The sequence below is a fragment of the Oncorhynchus nerka genome, linkage group LG14, assembly GCF_034236695.1.
Source record: "Oncorhynchus nerka isolate Pitt River linkage group LG14, Oner_Uvic_2.0, whole genome shotgun sequence".
In the NCBI taxonomy this organism is placed as follows: domain Eukaryota; kingdom Metazoa; phylum Chordata; class Actinopteri; order Salmoniformes; family Salmonidae; genus Oncorhynchus; species Oncorhynchus nerka.
Window position 1 is genome coordinate 90168850 of NC_088409.1, and position 22623 is coordinate 90191472.

The 22623-nt window shown below is 43.2% G+C and overlaps 2 protein-coding genes across 2 annotated transcripts in view; both read right to left on the reverse strand.

The window, feature by feature from the left end:
- Positions 1-16529, reverse strand: part of LOC115115121 (tumor necrosis factor receptor superfamily member 19L-like) — a 61492-nt gene extending 44963 nt beyond the window's left edge. Inside the window, exon 1 of the mRNA XM_065000530.1 lies at positions 16324-16529. The gene's annotated coding sequence lies outside the window, so the exon portion shown is untranslated. The remainder of the gene's footprint in view (positions 1-16323) is intronic.
- Positions 16530-18987: 2458 nt separating this feature from the next.
- The window catches only part of LOC115116717 (rho guanine nucleotide exchange factor 17-like), a 144552-nt gene continuing 140916 nt past the window's right edge, over positions 18988-22623 (reverse strand). The window contains 2 exon segments of the mRNA XM_065000532.1: positions 18988-22205; positions 22313-22588. Coding sequence (XP_064856604.1) covers positions 21994-22205; positions 22313-22588 — 488 coding nt within the window. The 3' untranslated portion in view covers positions 18988-21993.

Sequence of the window (22623 nt, forward strand, 5' to 3'; positions counted from 1 at the left end):
CCTTTTACGAAGTCGTTTTTTTGGGTCGCCGGCTGGGATCCATTCCGTTGTCCTGGGTGGAAGGCAGAACACAGGATCCGCTCCAGGAAAGTCATATTCTTGGTTGTACTGATGGTGAGTTGACGCTGCTCTTATGTTCAGTAGTTCTTCTCGACTGTATGTAAGACTGTATGTAATGAAACCTAAGATGACCTGGGGTACCAATGTAAGAAATAACACGTAAAAAAACAAAAAACTGCATAGTTTCCTAGGAACGCGAAGCGAGGCGGCCATCTCTGTCGGCGCCGGAAGTCAGCCGAAATGAACACCTCCAAAGATACACAGGACTATAATAAAGAACTTAACAGAAAGGCATGGGGGGATGTAAATGAAGAAACTTAAACAAGACAGAGGGGAAGTTAGAACAGTGGGGAGAAGAGAAGGAGAAAGACAAATCTGGTCAGCTGTGTTAAACAGTAATTATTGGGCTTTGCCAAATTCCTCCGCCTTTGTTTGACCAATGGAAAAAGAAATAGGGTGTGATGCCCACTGATTGCCAGTCACGTTTTTGTTTTGTTACCGGGCTGAAAATAGAAAACAGGAATAATGAAGAGATGGCAAAAACATGTGCCTGCCTCATTCCACGGTGGTTTTGGGTGAAGACTGAAATCACGGACAATGTGGCTGAAGCATTTTTCTGGGCCCATGATGTCATGCTTGTGCCATACTGAGAAAAGCCTTGGGATTAAAGAAACAGGGATATAGGATGCATGAAACCACAACAGGGAAAAAATGAGTGACTGGAATAGGTCGTTTTCTTCTGAGCGGAAGGGTATAGTGGACACTGTATCAAGTGCTCTACCTGTGAGTGCTCTATAGTTGTTGTGAGTGCTCTTTACCTGTGAATGCTCTTCACCTGTGAATGCTCTTTACCTGTGAATGCTCTATCTGTGAATGCGCTCTACCTGTGAGTGCTCTATAGTTGTTGTGAGTGCTCTTTACCTGTGAATGCTCTATCTGTGAATGCGCTCTACCTGTTAGTGCTCTATATGTGAATGCTCTCTACCTGTGAGTGCTCTATCTGCGAATGCTCTACCTGTGAATGATCACTACCTGTGAGTGCTCTATCTATGAATGCTCTACCTGTTAGTGCGCTACATGTGAATGCTCTCTATCTGAGAGTGCTCTGCCTGTGAGTGCTCTCTACCTGTTCGTACTCTCGGTGAATGCTCTCTGTGAATGCTCTCTACCTGTTAGTGCTCTATCTGTGAATGCTCTCTACCTGTTAGTGCTCTATTTGTGAATTATCTCTACCTGTTAGTGCTCTATATGTGAATTCTCTCTACATGTTAGTGCTCTATATGTGAATACTCTCTACCTGTGAGTGCTCTATCTGTAAATGCTCTACCTGTTAGAGAGCATTCACATATAGAGCACTCATGGGTAGTACTCTATATGTGAATGCTCTCTACCTGTGAGTGCTCTATTTTTAAATGAAGGTACCTCCTGAAGTACCTACTCCCCATCACCATTCTGGTCTCATTATTTTGTCTTCTGTTAGGGTGGCGGTATTTAATGAGGCACAATCAAGATTATATTCCACTTTCAGCTTGTTCTTCTCATACATCTCAGCTTGTTCTTTTCATACATCTCAGCTTGTTCTTTTCATACATCTCAGCTTGTTCTTTTCACACATCTCAGCTTGTTCTTTTCATACATCTCAGCTTGTTCTTTTCACACATCTCAGTTTGTTCTTTTCACACATCTCAGCTTGTTCTTTTCATACATCTCAGCTTGTTCTTTTCACACATCTCAGCTTGTTCTTTTCACACATCTCAGCTTGTTCTTTTCATACATCTCAGCTTGTGCTTCCACACTCTCAGCTTGTTCTTTTCATACATCTCAGCTTGTTCTTTTCATACATCTCAGCTTGTTCTTTTCATACATCTCAGCTTGTTCTTTTCACACATCTCAGCTTGTTCTTTTCACACATCTCAGCTTGTTCTTTTCATACATCTCAGCTTGTTCTTTTCATACATCTCAGCTTGTTCTTTTCATACATCTCAGCTTGTTCTTTTCATACATCTCAGCTTGTTCTTTTCATACATCTCAGCTTGTTCTTTTCATACATCTCAGCTTGTTCTTTTCATACATCTCAGCTTGTTCTTTTCATACATCTCAGCTTGTGCTTCCACACTCTCAGCTTGTTCTTTTCACACATCTCAGCTTGTTCTTTTCATACATCTCAGCTTGTTCTTTTCATACATCTCAGCTTGTGCTTCCACACTCTCAGCTTGTTCTTTTCACACATCTCAGCTTGTTCTTTTCATACATCTCAGCTTGTTCTTTTCATACATCTCAGCTTGTTCTTTTCATACATCTCAGCTTGTTCTTTTCATACATCTCAGCTTGTTCTTTTCACACATCTCAGCTTGTGCTTCCACACTCTCAGCTCGCGCAGTGTTTCTCTGACGACTGAGGAGGGGAGAGAAGCCAACCAGATACACATACAGTCTCTCACAGAGACATAGGAGAGACTATGTGATGTCACCAGGGTATAATTCCACTGGAGTGGCATGGTGACATCATTCACTGAGTGTGACAGAGACAAACACACAGAGAGCCTTGGAATTAGGATTAGTGGACAGGATATTCCCTCTCTAAACTACATGCAGTGGTGCCCATGCTCATCACAAGTCAGTTCTCCAGTTCTGCGGCAAGCCGGAGTACAACCTCTGATGTCACAATGGAAACAGAAGAGGGACACCAGAGGTGCATGTACCTCTTAGCAGCTTCTGTCAAGGACTTACAATGAGCTCAGGTTAGGAAATAATCATTGGCCCCATTGATAGATCTATCAATGGCCCCATAAATAGATGAGCTCCAAAATACAGTGAGGATTGGGACAGTGACAATTTTGTGGTTGTTTTGACTCTGTATTGCAGCACTTTGGAATTGATATGAATTTGAGGTTTACAGTGCAGACTGTCAGCTTTCATTTGAGGGGATTTTCAAACCATATCAGGTGAACCGTTTACAAATTTACAGCACTTTTCGCACATATTCCCCCCCATTAGGGGGACAAAAATATTGGGACAAATTCACTTATACTGGATGTGTATTAACGTAGTCAAAAGTTTCTTATTTGGTCCCATTTTTCTACCACACAATGACATGAAGCTTGTGACTCAACAAACTGGTGGATGCATTTGCTGTTTGTTTTGTCTTTATTTCAGATTAGTTTTTGTGCCCCCACAAAGAAAGTGTCATTTTGGAGTCACTTTTATAGGAAATATGAATAGAATATGTTTCTAAACACTTCTACATTAATGTGGATGCTACCATGACTACGGAGAGTCCTCAATGAATCGTGACAAATAACGAGTGAGAAAATTTGACACACTAATATCATTATTATCGTCATTATTAATAAATTACGAAGAGCGGAAAAAGTTACAAATATGAACAAGGCATTTGTAACATGTTTCAAGTGCTGAGGAAAAAGGCATATGGAATGAGAAACCGAGGCCCACACACACATTGAGGGACGATGTTAAACATTTGGACTTTTCTCTTTAGCATTACAGACATAAAAACAGGATCTATACGAACACCTTACGCTAGAAGAATTCAATACCTACGGAGATGGATTCCTGGCCAATTACACAAATTGTGTTAAATTCCTTACCTAGAACGTAGCCACTGAAACTCAAATCACTTTAACCGCACACACACGACTTGGTGCAGACACTGATGGAGAACGAGTACAAAGGTGAAAAACTCAGACTGTGAGAGCGAGGAAACGGTTAACGAGAGCCTGGAACAATCAGCATTTCCAGGGGAAAGTCCCACCCTCTGTGCGGTGAAGACTTCAGGGGAGATTTATTTTTTTTATTTTTTATTTTACCTTTATTTAACTAGGCAAGTCAGTTAAGAACAAATTCTTATTTTCAATGACGGCCTAGGAACAGTGGGTTAATTGCCTGTTCAAGGGCAGAACGACAGATTTGTACCTTGTCAGCTCGGGGATTTGAACTTGCAACCTTTCGGTTACTAGTCCAATGCTCTAACCACTAGGCTACCCTGCCGAAGCATATATATACATCATTCTGTGGTTGTTGAATGATGTATATATGCTTCAATACAGACACGGGGTAATATGAGACTGATAACACTTTCAACAACTTTCAATTGAACAAAGACTTTAGGTGTCTGGGAATGTCTGAGGAGATTCTGGAAGAGAGATCTCTAATATCGGTCAGAAAATACAGCTTCACACTGAACGGAATGACCTGATAATGTCCTTTATTACATATTGGGCCTCAGGGCTGCCAGAGTAAAGGTCAATACAATGTGTCCACAGACGAACCCTTCGGTGGGAATCAGTGTCCACAGACGAACCCTTCAGTGGGAATCAGTGTCCACAGACGAACCCTTCAGTGGGAATCAGTGTCCACAGACGAACCCTTCAGTGGGAATCAGTGTCCACAGACGAACCCTTCAGTGGGAATCAGTGTCCACAGACGAACCCTTCAGTGGGAATCAGTGTCCACAGACGAACCCTTCAGTGGGAATCAGTGTCCACAGACGAACCCTTCGGTGGGAATCAGTGTCCACAGATGAACCCTTCAGTGGGAATCAGTGTCCACAGACGAACCCTTCGGTGGGAATCAGTGTCCACAGATGAACCCTTCAGTGGGAATCAGGCACCAATTATTTTAGAGGGGGAATGAATTACATGGGGATGGAGGATGGGTGGTCCGGAGTTTTTTTTGTGCATTTTTCAAACACCTAAAATAACTTTTTTCCCCCCTGGAATCTAGAGTCATAATCATTATGTTTAATTCAATGTCAAAATATGTATATTTGTCTGCATAAGTTATCTAAGCATAGATCTTTACCTGTTTCGATTGTCATTTTACTTAACGGACACTTTTAAAGAACATCTCAACATACTGCACTAACATGCCTATGACAATACATCCACATTACAACAGTACACAGGATCGTAGCACACATCATCAATACAGACACATATCATGGCATCATAATTAATACACAAGTATCGTGATATTATATCATAAGGTGTCAGATTACATTTAAACCCAGTATTTTTCTGCATATCTAAACATAACTCTGTGTCACACCATGACCATAGTTTGCTTTGTACGTTTGTATGTTTTGTTTGGTCAGGGTGTGATCTGAGTGGGCATTCTATGTTGTGTGTCTAGTTTGTCTGTTTCTGTGTTTGGGCCTGATATGGTTCTCAATCAGAGGCAGGTGTTAGTCATTGTCTCTGATTGGGAACCATATTTAGGTAGCCTGTTTGGTGTTGGGTTTTGTGGGTGATTTTCTCCTGTGTCAGTGTTGGTTCCACACAGGACTGTTTCGGGTTCACATGTTTGTTGTTTTTTGTAGTTTATTCATGTATAGTTTTCTTATTAAAAACAAACATGAATTTTAACCACGCTGCATTTTGGTCCTCCTCTCCTTCGACGGAAGAATCCCGTTACACTCTTGAGCTGTCTGTACCCTCTTGACATGTTTTATTTTTAAAGAAACTAGATACACTTCTCTGCTAAAATGTGGGGAAAAGATTTAAAGACGTGAGTCTTCAGTACATTTTGTTATTGTTTGCTTTAATAAAGTCTAGCTTGCCAGCTAATATAGTTAAACAAGCTACTTAATCTAAGTTGCTTGATAGCCTGGCTTGGTTTTCCAGTGATGAGGTTGGGAGATTGGTAACCTTTCTAGCTGGCTAGCTAAAGCCAACTTCATGAAATTGCTAGGTGGCTACTGGCTAGTAATACAGAGACTAAACAAACATTGTTTGTTTTATTTATTCATCAAGAAGGAATCAGTAGGCTACGTAGCTTGATCAAATTAATTTATAAACATAACCTCCTGGGAGTCCTGCCCATCACTGGCAGCTACAATCAAATCAAACACTGTGTGTCCCGACACACACTCCTCAGTATTTAGCATATTTCCTAGAATATCTTTGCTCTGTGTACCTTGGAAGGAACCACCTACTAGGGAGAATAGGGGGGGGATATATTACCGGGTTCAGTCAGTGTGTCCCCACTGCAAAGTACCGCTGACAGATCTTTTCTAAAATAATTGTGATAACATACGTCCGTAAAAATGTTAGTAATTCATTTAACATATGACATTCATTTTTTAAATTTTTTAAACAGGACAAATCTGAGAGGGCACATTGTGCACGATGTTGTGCATGATGTTGTGCACGATGCATCTGGTTGGAACCAGCTCTCAGGAACTTTAAATGAGTGTGTGAGTGTGTGCGTGCGTGCGGACTGTGGGTTTCTGAGCAGGGGTTACGTCATGGGCGTTACAGTTGAGGTGGTACTTTTCTCATGTTTTCAAGTTCCTTGGTGTCCACATCACCAACGAACTATCATGGTCCAAACATACCAAGACAGTCATGAGGAGGGTACGACAAGACCTGTTCCCCCTCAAATCAAATGTATTTGTCACATACACATGGTTAGCAGATGTTAATGCCAGTGTAGAGAAATGCTTGTGCTTCTAGTTCCGACAACGCAGTAATAACCAACGAGAAATCTAACCTAACAATTCCAAAACTACTGTCTTATACACACAAGTGTAGGGGGATAAAGAATATGTACATAAAGATATATGAATGAGTGATGGTACAGAACGGCATAGACAAGATGCAGTAGATGGTATCGAGTACAGTATATACATATGAGATGAGTAATGTAGGGTATGTAAACAAAGTGGCATAGTTAAGAGTGGCTAGTGATACATGTATTACATAAAGATGCAGTAGATGATATAGAGTACAGTATATACATATGAGATGAGTAATGTAGGGTATGTAAACATTATAGGAGAGTGAAAATATTTAGCATGGGTCCCCAGATCCTCAAAAGGTTCTACAGCTGCACCATCGAGAGCATCCTGACCGGTTGCATCACCGTCTGGTATGGCAACTGCTCGGCATCTGATCGTAAGGCGCTACAGAGGGTAGTGCGAACGGCCCAGTACATCACTGGGGCCAAGCTTCCTTCCATCCAGGACCTATATAATAGGCGGTGTCAGAGGAAAGCCCATAAAATTGTCAGAGACTCCAGTCACCTGTTCTAGACTGTTTTCTCTGCTGCCGCACGGCAAGCGGTACCGGAGTGCGAAGTCTAGAACTAAAAGGCTCCTCAACAGCTTCTACCCCCAAGCCATAAGACTGCTGAACAATGAATAAAATTGCCACCGGACAATTTACATTGACCCCCCCCCCCCCTCCCTTTTGTAAACTGCTGCTACTCACTGTTTGTCACCTATGCATAGTCACTTCACCCCCACCTACATGTACAGATGACCTCAACTACCCTGCACACTGACTCGGTACCGGTGGCCCCTGTATAAAGCCTCATTATTGTTATTCTTATTGTATTACTTTTTATTATTATTTGGTTAAGGGCTTGTAAGTAAAGCATTTCACGGTAAAGTCTACACTTGTATTCGGCACATGTGACAAATAAAGTTTGATTTGATTTGATTATTTTGGGCTATTCTAACTATCAGTTTGCCTCCATTTCACACATATATACTTATACATCATAAACATTTTAGTTGGGTTCAATATCTTTATGAAAAAATATGCTGCCCACGGAAATTCAAGGTCTCAATTTCCTGCTGTGTTGAATGCCATGTCATTACTTGGTGGTTGTTCTGTTTTTCAGACACAGTCATACTTAGGCATCAAACATGGCTGCCGAAATAGTCACATGAATGATTGAGGCTAGGCTCCAAACCATCACAAAAAATTCAGTTCTGCCTGGTCACAAAGCAGGGGAGGTTAGGCTTGGCTGTGTATGTATGTATGCATGTATGTATGCATGTGTGTGTGCTTGTGTGTGTGCTTAGGTTTGGCTGGACGTAGCTGTGGTAACATCTTGCTCAGTTTGTCAGCAGTGTGGTTTTAGTCGCTTCTTGTTTTCTAAGATGGCTGCCATTCCTGTGGTCTTTTCTGTGGATTCAGCTGACCTCAGTCCTGTAAAGGACATTCCTAAAGTCACGCACTCCCTGACCTCTCACAATTTGACCTTGAATTAATAGATGTTTCCCCTTTTATTCCCTCTTCATCATATACTAGCCCCTCCCATCTCCTGGGTTCACCCAATCAGATTAACAGAAGAAAGAGCCGAAAAGCCTTTGGTTATCATCACAAATATTTCAGAGGAAATGAATGTGGTTCATCAGGTGTTTTGTGTGTTTTGTGTGTGTATGTGTGTGTGTTTGTGTATGTTTGTGTGTGTGCTTCTGTTTGTCTATTCCAATACAGTTTTCCTGAATGTTGGAAATCTGCTGCGTGTCCGAAACCGAGATCACTCGGTTCACTGGATTACAGATAACTTCCCCTCTGGCTCGTGTCTCAGAGTCTTCGGAATAGTTCCCCCTCTGATCAATGGGATACAACATTCTGTTTTGGGGAATAGTTCCCCCTCTGATCAATGGGATACAGCATTCTGTTTTGGGGAATAGTTCCCCCTCTGATCAATGGGATACGGCATTCTGTTTTGGGGAATAGTTCCCCCTCTGATCAATGGGATACGGCATTCTGTTTTGGGGAATAGTTCCCCCTCTGATCAATGGGATACAGCATTCTGTTTTGGGGAATAGTTCCCCCTCTGATCAATGGGATACAGCATTCTGTTTTGGGGAATAATTCCCCCTCTGATCAATGGGATACAGCATTCTGTTTTGGGGAATAGTTCCCCCTCTGATCAATGGGATACGGCATTCTGTTTTGGGGAATAGTTCCCCCTCTGATCAATGGGATAAGGCATTCTGTTTTGGGGAATAGTTCCCCCTCTGATCAATGGGATACGGCATTCTGTTTTGGGGAATAATTCCCCCTCGGATAAATGGGATACGGCATTCTGTTTTGGGGAATAGTTCCCCCTCTGATCAATGGGATACAGCATTCTGTTTTGGGGAATAGTTCCCCCTCTGATCAATGGGATACGGCATTCTGTTTTGGGGAATAATTCCCCCTCGGATAAATGGGATACAGCATTCTGTTTTGGGGAATAGTTCCCCCTCTGATCAATGGGATACGGCATTCTGTTTTGGGGAATAGTTCCCCCTCTGATCAATGGGATACGGCATTCTGTTTTGGGGAATAGTTCCCCCTCTGATCAATGGGATACGGCATTCTGTTTTGGGGAATAGTTCCCCCTCTGATCAATGGGATACAGCATTCTGTTTTGGGGAATAGTTCCCCCTCTGATCAATGGGATACAGCATTCTGTTTTGGGGAATAGTTCCCCCTCTGATCAATGGGATACAGCATTCTGTTTTGGGGAATAGTTGCCCCTCTGGCTCGTGTCTCAGAGTTTTTCCTTTAATTATACCATTCCTGTGCTCTGCGTCCAGAGAAATGGGTCCAGGTCGGATTCAGACTCGGGGGATTGAAGTGGGAATTTCCTTGGCAGGGATATTCCTGGCTGACATTGGGATGGGGACCGCAGTGGCACGGGCTTATTGGATGTGTTCCCATCTGCTCCATTTATGGGCGGCAGGACAGACGGACGGCTTGATTACAGCCCAGCCATGCCCGTGTGTCCCTCTCCGCAACACACACACACACATGCCAAGGTGTGTGGCACTACATGATCAGGCCAGGTCAAAATGTCAGGGTATAAAAGGTTTTGTAGGTGTGTAGGAGAGCCAAAGTAAGATCTACAACTCACAAAGAATACAGTGCATTTGGGAAGTATTCTGAACCCTTCGCTTTTTCCACATTTTTTTATGTTAAAGCCTTACTGTAAAATCGATTAAATAAAAAAATCTGCAATCTATACACAATACCCCATAATGACATCACAATACCCCATAATGACATCACAATACACCATAATGACATCACAATACCCCATAATTACAAAGCAAAACAAGATTTTAGAGATGTTTGCAGATTTATAAAAAATGTCAAAAATACCTTATTTACATAAGTATTCAGACCCTTTGCTATGAGACTCGAAATTGAGCTCAGGTCTATGAGACTGGAAATTGAGCTCAGGTGCATCCTGTTTCCATTGATCATTCTTGAGATGTTTCGACAATTTGATTGGAGTCCACCTGTGGTAAATTCAATTGATTGAACATGATTTGGAAAGGCACACACCTGTCCATATAAGGTCCCACAGTCTCCGTGGAGATGGGAGAACCTTCCAGAAGGACAACCATCTCTACAGCACTCCACCAAATCAGGCCTTTATGGTAGAGTGGCCAAACGGAAGTCAATCCTCAGTAAAATCCCATGGCAGCCCGCTTGGAGTTTGCCAAAAGGCACCTAAAGGACTCCCAGACCATGAGAAATAAGATTCTCTGTTCTGATGAAACCAAGATTGAACACTTTGGCCTGAATGCCAAGCATCACATCTGGAGGAAACCTGGCACCATCCCTATGTTTGTCAGTGGCAGGGACTAATCAGGATTGAGGGAAAGATGAACGGAGCAAAGTACAGAGTGATCCTTGATGAAAACCTGCTCCAGAGCGCTCACTGGGGCGAAAGTTCACCTTCCAACAGGACAAGAACAATAAGCACACAGCCAAGACAACGCAGGAGTGGCTTCGGGACAAGTCTCTGAATGTCCTTGAGTGACCAGCCAGAGCCTGGACTTGAACCCGATCGAACATCTCTGGAGAGACCTGAAAATACCTGTGCAGAGATGCTCCCCATTCAACCTGACAGAGCTTGAGAGGATCTGCAGAGAAGAATGGGAGAAACTCCCAAAATTCAGGTGTGCTAAGCTTGTAGCGTCATACCGAAAACGACTCGAGGCTGTAATCGCTGCCAAAGATGCTTCGACAAAGTACTGAGTAAAGGGTCTGAATACTTATAAAGTACTGAGTAAAGGGTCTGAATACTTACGTAAATGTGATATTTTCTTTTTTTCTTTTTAATACATTTGCAAAAAATGTATAAAAAGCTGTTTTTGTTTCGTCATTATGGGGTATTGTGTGTCGATTGACGATCATCTCAAGCATTATCAATGGAAACAGGATGTGCCTTTCAAGTCTCATTTTTTGCAGTGGTGGAAAAAGAAAGAAAAGGAAGTACAGTTCCCGCGCAGCCCAGTCAAAACTGTTCGCTGCTCTGGCCCCCCAATGGTGGAACAAACTCCCTCACGACGCCAGGACAGCGGAGTCAATCACCACCTTCCGGAGACACCTGAAACCCCACCTCTTTCAGGAATACCTAGGATAGGATAAAGTAATCCTTCTCACCCCCCCCCTTAAAAGATTTAGATGCACTATTGTAAAGTGGCTGTTCCACTGGATGTCTTAAGGTGAACGCACCAATTTGTAAGTCGCTCTGGATAAGAGCGTCTGCTAAATGACTTAAATGTAATGTAAATGTAAAAGTACCCAATTGTCATACTTGAGTAAAACTATAGATACCTTAATAGAAAGTTACTCAAGTAGAAGTGGAAGTCGCACAGTAAAATACTCTAAAAGTCTAAAAGTATTTGGTTCTAAATATACTTAAGTATCAAAAGTATAAATCATTTTGAATTCCTTATATTAAGCAAAGCAGACGGCACAATTTTCTTGTTTTTAATAATGTATGGGACAGGCAGGGGCACGATCCAACACAGAAATAATTTATTAAATATATTTTGTGTTTAGTGAATCCTCCAGATCAGAGGCAGTAGATGACCAGGGATGTTCTATTCATTAGTGAGTCCTCCAGATCAGCGGCAGTAGATGACCAGGGATGTTCATCTCAATCAAACAGACTCCAACCTCTCCACAATGGCCAAGACCAGAGAGCTGTGTAAGGACATCAGGGATAAAATTGTAGACCTGCACAAGGCTGGGATGGGCTACAGGACAATAGGCAAGCAGCTTGGTGAGAAGGCAACAACTGTTGGAGCAATCATTAGAAAATGGAAGAAGTTCAAGATGACGGTCAATCACCCTCGGTCTGGGGCTCCATGCAAGACCTCACCTCGTGGGGCATCAATGATCATGAGGAAGGTGAGGGATCAGCCCAGAACTACACGGCAGGACCTGGTCAATGACCTGAAGAGAGCTGGGACCACAGTCTCAAAGAAAAACATTAGTAACACACTACGCCGTCATGGATTAAAATCCTGCAGCGCACGCAAGGTCCCCCTGCTCAAGCCAGCGCATGTCCAGGCCCGTCTGAAGTTTGCCAATGACCATCTGGATGATCCAGAGGAGGAATGGGAGAAGGTTATGTGGTCTGATGAGACAAAAATAGAGCTTTTTGGTCTAAACTCCACTCGCCATGTTTGGAGGAAGAAGAAGGATGAGTACAACCCCAAGAACACCATCCCAACCGTGAAGCATGGAGGTGGAAACATCATTCTTTGGGGATGCTTTTCTGCAAAGGGGACAGGACGACTGCACCGTATTGAGGGGAGGATAGATGGGGCCATGTATCGCGAGATCTTGGCCAACAACCTCCTTCCCTCAGTAAGAGCATTGAAGATGGGTCGTGGCTGGGTCTTCCAGTATGACAACGACCCGAAACACACAGCCAGGGTAACTAAGGAGTGGCTCCGTAAGAAGCATCTCAAGGTCCTGGAGTGGCCTAGCCAGTCTCCAGACCTGAACCCAATAGAAAATCTTTGGAGGGAGCTGAAAGTCCAGTCCGTATTGCCCAGCGACAGCCCCGAAACCTGAATGATCTGGAGAAGGTCTGTATGGAGGAGTGGGCCAAAATCCCTGCTGCAGTGTGTGCAAACCTTGTCAAGAACTACAGGAAACGTATGATCTCTGTAATTGCAAACAAAGGTTTCTCTACCAAATATTAAGTTCTGCTTTTCTGATGTATCAAATACTTATGTCATGCAATAAAATGCAAATGAATTACTTAAAAATCATACAATGTGATTTTCTGGACTTTTGTTTTAGATTCCGTCTCTCACAGTTGAAGTGAGTGTACCCATGATAAAAATTACAGACCTCTACATGCTTTGTAAGTAGGAAAACCTGCAAAATCGGCAGTGTATCAAATACTTGTTCTCCCCACTGTACTTTCGCAAGCCACTGTATAGACTGGTGTGTGCCTTTCCATAACGTCCAATCAATTTAATTTACCACAGGTGGACTCCAATCAAGTTGTAGAAACATCTAAAGGATGATCAATGGAAACAGGATGCACCTGAGCTCAATTTCGAGTCTCATAGCAAAGGTTCTGAATACTTATTTAAATAAGATATTTTTATTTTTTATAAATCTGCAAACATCTCTAAAAACCTGTTTTGCTTTGTAATTCTAGGGTATTGTAATGTCATTATGGGGTATTGTGATATCATAATGGGGAATTGTGTGTAGATTGACGAGGAAATGTTTTTCTAATTAATTTTATAATAAGGCTGTAACATAACAAAATGTGGAGAAGGTCTAGGGGACTGAATACATTCTCAATGCACTGTATACCTGATCCTACCTACCCCAGGCCTTTGACAGACAGACAGACAGACAGACAGACAGACAGACAGACAGACAGACAGACAGACAGACAGACAGACAGACAGACAGACAGACAGACAGGCAGGACAGACAAGAGTGGGTTATGAAATACCCTCTCCTCTCCTCAGCTGCAATGGGAGGGGTCCTATTGATATACCAAAGCAGGAATTTGGCCCTCCACAATGGAACTTTCTGCCAAGAATTTGGCCTGCATGATAACATTACTCTCCTCCTCTTGGAGAACGCTTCAGGAGCAGTGTCTGTGTCCATTGTATGTGAGTGTGTGTGTGTGTGTGTCCATTGTACATGTGAGTGTGTGTGTGTGTGTGTGTCCATTGTACATGTGTGTGTGTGTGTGTGTGTGTGTGTGTGTGTGTGTGTGTGTGTGTGTGTGTGTGTGTGTGTGTGTGTGTGTGTGTGTGTGTGTCAGCAGGGTTAATGCTGATACAGTATGTCCTCCTCTGAGAACATCACAAACTCTTTAACTCACTGCTGGGCTGTTTTCCCTTTGTGGGCAATGGGAGGAGACGGTTATCAGAGGAATTACATGTCTAAAATAGTGGCTGGTTGAAGTCTGTGCCCATTCAATAACAGATAATAGATTGACAGTTATGCCCAGAGGTAATCCATCTTGGTCTGCTAAAACCCACACAGACAAATAGATATTACAGATAGGCCGAAGTTGAATGGCAAACACACCCAGTAGGTAAGGCATTACAATGATGAAAGAATTACGGCATAATTAGTAGGTCACACCCCTGGACAGCGTCAGAGTCTAACCGGTCATTGTTATTCACTGTTGGCAATAACAAAAGCATCACAAACTAACCCACCAAAAAACAATTTATTGTTGAAGATTGAATAGTTATCTCTGCAACTGGTACCTTTTGGGCTGGTGTCCACAGGCCCAGATAAGTCCTCTTGTACCAAATTCGACTTAAGTCAAGACTACGATAGTGTGGGTATCAAGGTTATGTCAGATGACTATGGCAGTACCACAGTTGACTCCATTTAAATATGGAGTCACAGGCATGTCATTTAAGTTCAGTCTAACTTAGTTGAAATCACATATTTAGTTATTGACTAACTGAACCAGAATTAAACCTAAACCTACAAGTGATTTATATATATACTAGATGACAGCCAGGGAGCGCAGTTTTGAAGCCACCACACCTCCATCTTGGTACTCCCCGTCCTTATAAAAAAATATTTTTAATCTATAGAAATGTATTTATTAATGTCTACATTTGTTTTGCCACATTTATTATATTACAGACACCTTAGTTCATACTTAAAAAAAAGTATATTATGTGAGCTAAACATACATTTTAAAACAAATATTTATAATTTAAGTATACTTTTAGAAGGTTCTTATTTTACTGTCCCCACAACAACAAAAATAGCTAAATACATGTAATTTTGTCCTTGAAACAAATATTCGACTTCTACAGTACTTTAAATCATATAGAATTCAATTCATTCCTATGGAGGACTGCTTCTTCTGAAGAGGACCAATATGGCCAACCGGTGGCTTTAAAGCAATACATAGCATCCGCAATCCAGGGTTTATATACCTCATTGAAACCTACCTGTGGATTAATTTGACCTGGGTCTGTGATACTAACCCGTAGTGAGAAGCCTATCCACGGAGACGGTCGTCACTAGTTACCACAGCCACAAAGTAAGAATATTTATACAATTTATCGTCGTAAAATGTGGTCGTAAACCTACCCCTAACCACACCACTGACCTTATGCCTAGACGGAAATAAAGAACAGAATGCAATTTTTGGTTTTCATACATTTGTATGCTATAGACCATGTTTACCTTGTGGCTGTGGTAACTAGTGGGAACCCTGAAAGACTGATCCAGCACGGAAAGGGGATTCTAGGGTTTCACTCATGTTTAATAGGCTGCGGTGAGTTTATCACGCACCCATGCGTGGCAGCGCGTGGCGGAGAGCCAGGGGACGCGTGCGCCACAGACAGGACAAGAACATAGTTACAATGTAACGGATCACATCTCACATAAAACGTGTCAGTCACAGGCAGACTGTCGATAGCTTAGAACTGAGTAGAGAAAATATGACAAAGGCCCTCTCTAACTTGACAACTTTCTAACTATGAAAACCAATGTTTAGTGTGGCATAACACCACGGCGTTTCAGTTGGATATAGCCCAGCCTTGGCTACTGCTCAAATTCATCTCGGCTACATGCGACACACGAGTCATAAAGACGTGGCATCATGCGCTGTCCATATTTCCACTCGCCGTGTGACATTACAACATTGCTGACTAGGAAACCGCATTGCCTGCAGAGCCTGGGGCATCTCACAAAATGCGCCAATTACTTTCATTGTACTTTCATTGTACTATCCCAGTCAGACAGAGCAACACGAGACACAGGCACCATCAAAATATGCTCCACTAGCCTCTTCTTAACACGGACTCTAACTAAATTATGATATTGGGATAAACTTGAACAAGAGCGTCAACTCGTGGTGACATTGTTTCAGTGAATTTAACTAAACAAAGTAGTACGTATTCTTCCCATCTTTATACATAACGCAATGAGGGGGAACTATTGTCTGCTATAGCAAAATAAAACATCACAACTCCTATTAAATTGATTCGGAAAGGAAACATGTTCATTATAAAACCCAGCCCTACAACTACAAACCTAGCTATAGCCTATAGAAATGGACTAATTGATGCACAGTATTACTATGTTTTAGCGAAATGGGTCGTAAAATATTGTAAAAGCTGTCAAAACAATAGCAGAAGAGACAGAACAAACGATTCACTAACATGAAACAAGCAAACCCATAAACTAAACGTTTATACACTTACCAGATTGGCGGAAAAATAGGGCTAAATCAGTGGTCTGGGACGATCATTGTCACACATTCGCGTACACTGCATATAAGGGATATTTTCAAAACATGAAAAAAAAATGCCGGTAGGAAGTAGGCCTACCCCTCGCGAGCTCTCTGTGATCCAGAAATGTAAATACAGTAAACTCTCTAGATGAGTTTTACAGGCCGCTACGTCATCGGCAGAAACCCGAGTAGGGTGCCCATGTTTTCTTTCCGCGCGCCTCCTCTGCTGCTGCTGAACTCATCACGAGTCAATGCGGGGAATCCACGCGCACCGGGACGGCAACGCCGGTGAGTTAGCCGGACCCGGAGCCATCTGTCGGGATTCACCCGCCTAGCCTCATAACAGGCGGCTCGCGAATCATCAGCTTTGCTATGACCACAGAGGCTCGCGAACATAGTTTACACACACGTGGCCACCTGATTTGACTAACCTTACTGACTTGGCCTATACACTGTTTATACCAGACTACTAAAGGGCTGGATTAAATATCAAGAATGTTTTTGCCAAAACTTCTGCAAAATCAACACAAAGTTGAAAATATATTGTAACGACCCTGGGTTTATACGCGCGGAAATCGTCCTTGCCGCACGAGCATGCTTTTGCGGCACAGTCGATAGCGCGCCGGAGCTCGGGCTCGAAGGTCGAGGGTTCGAGACCTGCTCCCTGCTGTTTCCTTACAATATGATGGAAACCTACCTGCATGTCCTTTATAGTGGGCAGCCTATTCAAAAAAGAATGCTTGCACTGTGCATGACAGTGGGCCTGAACAAAAATATAAATGCAACAATTTTACTGAGATACAATTCATATAAGAAAAAAACATCAATATAAATAAATTCATTAGGCCCTAATTGGACATTGTCATCTTCCTAGGATTGTGTACAGATCCTTGTGACATGGGGCTGTGCATTATCATGCTGAAACATGAGGTGATGGCACGACAATGGGCCTCAGGATCTCGTATCTCTGTGCATTCAAATTGCCATCGATAAAATCCACCCTAAAAATGATTTTGTTAGGGCCTGCCCATACCATAACCCCACTACCACCATGGGGCACTTTGTTCACGTTGACATCAGCAAACTACACGACGCCACCTGCCCGGAACACTTGAAACTTGGATTCAAGTATGAAACCCACAGTTTCATCAGCTGTCCGGGTGGCTGGTCTCAGACGATCCCGCAGGTGAAAAAGCCAGACGTGAAGGTCCTGGGTTGTCATGGTTACATGTGGTGTGCGGTTATGAGGCCAGTTGGACGTACTGCCAAATTCTCTAAAATGACGTTGGAGGTGGCTTATGGTAGAGAAAAACTAAATGATCTGGAAACAGCTCTGGCAGACATTCCTGCAGTCAGCATGCCAATTGCATGCTCCCTAAAAACTTGAGACATCTGTGGCATTGTGTTGTGACAAAACTGCACATTTTAGAGTGGCCTCTTGTCCCCAGTACAAGGTGCACCTGTGTAATGATCATGATGTTTAATCAGTTTCTTGATATGCCACACCTGTCAAGTGGATGGATTATCTTGGCAAAGGAGAAATACTCACTAACAGAGATGTAACCAAACTTATGCACACATTTGGAGCGTGTGGAACATTTCGGGGATCTTTTATTTCAGCTCATGAAACCAACACTTAACATGTTGTGTTTATATTTAAGTTCAGTGTTAGTCAAAGAGCCTGTCATGACCATCAGAGAGTTTAGATAATGCTTTCTAAAAGGATGGGATGCAAATTCACTGTCCTCATTCTCTCTCTCTCCATGATTGAGATGTAATAAACATTCCCTCCCTCAACCTGCAGATGCAGCATTTGGAGAAATAGCCTGAAATTGAAATAGTCTACTCCCCCCCGCCAACACACACAGTCTCTTACAGAGAATATTCTCATAAACTTAACATTATTCCATTAAACAGTAGATGACTGTGAAAACCTAACATTCTTACTCAATACCTATACTTTTCCACTGATTGTGAAAACCTAATATTCTCTATCTCTGAAATGTTCCACTGGTCTGACTGAGTGAGTGACAGTGAGTGAGTATTGGTGACTGAGTCTATAACACACTATCAAAATCTCATTATTTCTGGCAGACAGAGGGCCTATTGCGCAACATGTTTCAAATCGGTCGTGTGTCTTCATTCATTCCAGTGTGTGAGCGTAGACATGAATTCCCAGCCCCCTCCTACGAACACACAAATGAGGGTCATTCATCAGAGATGTTGACTTGGCTGTGTGTGGGACTGGTTTGTATGAAGCCCATTTCATCCAGGGATCTTCCAGTACTATACACTGTGTTGGTACAGAGAACTTACAGTCCCTGTGGTGGTGTTAGTGTCACGGGTGGGATCTGAACCTCTCGTGGGCAGAGGGTGACAGATTATTAGGTTGCAGGCGGGGCTACCTCATTATGAGAGTGTGAGTCCTCACCTCTGCTACATTAGCTGCTGTAAGTGATGCCGTCTTGCCTGAGATCCTGAATTAGAAGTTAGGATTCAGAGTTGTTCCTGTCCAGGTCCATGGATCAGTACTCTCCACTTCCTGGCTCTGAAAAACTACAAGGTGTGCAGACAGATGTCACATGATACATTCCTACTCCCAGCGGCAGTAAGAACTGTTACAGACACCAGGTCGTCTGGCACCAGTGACATCATTTAATTCCAAAGAAGAATCCAACAGTGATGAAACAGAAACAGCTACAGGAAGAAACTGTGAAGTAACCATGACAACTGAAGTATGACCATAGAAGCAGTCTAGTTTCTCTCTTTTGTAATTCTGTGACAGTTATAATTTAAACGTGATTGACAGCGCATGCCAGAGGAGAAAAAACACACACAAGTATATAAAAATATGCCATTCGATTCATATCAACAATTGAGGACCGTGTGGGTGCACTATTTACAGAAAAAACAGCAATATATACCAATATTTACATTACACAATAAAGACTTCTTTCAGACACTGGCAGAAAGGTTACTTACAAGAATTACGGAAATTTACTAGGATGGCAGCATGAAATTATTATGATGGTTAGAAGAAGTGTGAATGATAAATTCTGAATGTCTTTGCCACAGTGATATTCTACTACATTTTGTTACTTGATTAACATGAAAGCTAGCATGGAAGTCCTTTACTTCATTTTCTACAATGTAGTGTTTATAAAAATGTACTATGCAGTTACTGGGGGGGCCATGGAAATATAATGGATAGAAATATCTTCGCTCTAAAATCCACATGGTTCCACAGTCAACCCAATATGACATCACATGGTTCCACAGTCAACCCAATATGACATCACAATAACACGGATAGAATAACCAACTAGAATTCCACACTTGGCTAAAGTTTCAGAGCACTTACACAGACACAGGTTGCTCCACTAATATACGTCTACACAGAGACACAGCTAGCAGCAGACGAGTATCAAACGACCAGGTTATCCGATTATATTTGAGTCATTTAGCAGACGCTCTTATCCAGAGTAACTTACAGGAGCAATTAGGATTGTGCCTCGCTCAAGAGCACATCGACATATTTTTTTTCACCTAGTCGGCACGAGGATTTGAATCAGCGACCTTTCGATTACTGGCCCAACACTCTTAAGCGCTAGGCTACCTGTCGCGCCCGATTATCCGTTAGCCTCTTCATTGGCTCACAATGGGGGAATTAGCCTAATGCTGATACATTTGGTTGGAGTGGTTGAAGGTGATGTCCCCAGATGGTTTGTAGGGGAGTTCTCTTGGCTTGGAGAGATTAAACACTATCACCACCCTGAACCTGAGGGCACTGGTTTGTGTGTGTGTGTGTGTCAGAGCTCCTGTAAATCATCTCTTCGGGGTAAAGAAAGAGAGAAAAACACATCTATAAATTAAGTGCTGTAACAAGACAAAGATGAAATGAAAAACATAAATACTGTACAAACATATCTCTTCTACTACAGCCCCCTAAAACAAATGCTTTGAAACACACGTCACTGCGGTAGTGGGATGTTGTTTCTCTTTAAATAGAACAAAAAATCTTTAAAATTATAAACACAAAAGTGATTTAGGTGTGAGAACTAGTTGTATGTGTATGTTTGTCATAGGCTATGGAGAGACGAGCTGTGTTTTGTCGAACGAGTGAAGAAAGTGTGTGTGTGTGTGTATGTTTATATAGTCTTAGTAGGTACCCTTGCCATATATTGCACATTGGTTACTTTTATAATGTTTACTCTTTAGTTTCCTTGTTCCATCCATTTCTCCTCTCCTCCCTAGGATGGAGTGTTAGGATGGCCTTGTTCCATCCATTTCTCCTCTCCTCCCTAGGATGGCCTTGTTCCATCCATTTCTCCTCTCCTCCCTAGGATGGAGTGTTAGGATGGCCTTGTTCCATTTCTCCTCTCCTCCCTAGGATGGAGTGTTAGGATGGCCTTGTTCCATCCATTTCTCCTCTCCTCCCTAGGATGGAGTGTTAGGATGGCCTTGTTCCATTTCTCCTCTCCTCCCTAGGATGGCCTTGTTCCATCCATTTCTCCTCTCCTCCCTAGGATGGAGTGTTAGGATGGCCTTGTTCCATCCATTTCTCCTCTACCTCCCTAGGATGGAGTGTTAGGATGGCCTTGTTCCATTTCTCCTCTCCTCCCTAGGATGGAGTGTTAGGATGGCCTTGTTCCATTTCTCCTCTCCTTCCTAGGATGGAGTGTTAGGATGGCCTTGTTCCATTTCTCCTCTCCTCCCTAGGATGGCCTTGTTCCATTTCTCCTCTCCTCCCTAGGATGGCCTTGTTCCATTTCTCCTCTCCTCCCTAGGATGGAGTGTTAGGATGGCCTTGTTCCATTTCTCCTCTCCTCCCTAGGATGGAGTGTTAGGATGGCCTTGTTCCATTTCTCCTCTCCTTCCTAGGATGGAGTGTTAGGATGGCCTTGTTCCATCCATTTCTCCTCTCCGCCCTAGGATGGAGTGTTAGGATGGCCTTGTTCCATTTCTCCTCTCCTTCCTAGGATGGAGTGTTAGGATGGCCTTGTTCCATTTTTACTTCCATCAGTCCATCATTTGGCTTGTTGCAGAATTCACAATCTTCTTCCCATCAGTACCCTTTCACCCTGTCTGCCTCAACCTCTCTCTTTTCCTTCTCTCTCCCTATCCTTCACCTAATCAGTCTGTCCTTATCCACACTTTTCTCTGGTCACTGTCCCAATCTCTCACTCTCTCTTTCTCTCCCTCTCTTTCCCTCTCTCTCACTTATTCCCTCCCTCTCTCCTAGTAAAGTCTGTAGAGACAGAGTCCACGCCGAAACACCAGACACATCACTCAGTGATTAACAACACAGACAGTTGCATCAGAACAAACTAAAACAACAACAGAAACCTGGTTTGAAGCGACCCTGTAGTTTTTCAGCCAGGACTAACAACACCCATGCACAGAGAGATCAGAAGACGGAGAAAATAACTCAAAAATACTGGACCTAATAAAAAACGGGGGTGGGTTTTGAGGAGGAGGGGTCGGGTTTATGTGTGGTTTTTGCTGAGGGTGGGGTTCAAATGGGTCGGGGGACTCTCATTGGCTCACACCCGGGGCAGGGGGCTTGGCCTCGCATCCTCCAGGGCAGTATGTTGCTGGTGCTGAAGGGGTGGGTTTTGATAAATGGGGCCGGCTGATTGGCTCAGACCCTCCACAGCAGTAAGTGGTTGGTACTATCGTCCCGCCCCACTGTCTCACTGCTATTGGTCAGCCGGAAGTCCTCATAGCCATCGCCACCGGAGATCACCAACTGATTGGTTTTAACGGGCAGGAGGGCGGAGGCTCGACGGCGAGCGGAATCTCGCCTCTGCAGACCCCCATTACCCCCTTCAACGCCACTCTGGGCTGGGTTGCCTAGGAGACAGAGGAGTTCAAAGGTCATGAATATGGAAGTAACCCTTTAAACATTGTATAGCAAATATGTTTGGAAGCAGAAATGGTGCGTGGAGTGACATGGTTACCTGTGGTATCGGCGGGCAGGGGGAAGTTGACGTCGAAGCCTTCAGGTAGTTCTATGGAGGTGAGGAACCTAACATGGCCAGTGTGTCCATGAGCGGAGCCCATGGGGGTCAGAGGTGACCGCAGCGTCCCTGACACAGTCCCAGAGCTGACGGCTGGGATAGACAGAGTCAGGACCACCCCTGCACTGGTCCCGATCCACAGCAGGTCCTTACAGGCCAGGAGAGCTGTGATCCTCAGACACGCTGCCTTGTGTTGCCGGATGATCGCATCTGAACCTGGGGAGGGGATGAGAATGGCAGAGAGGATAAGG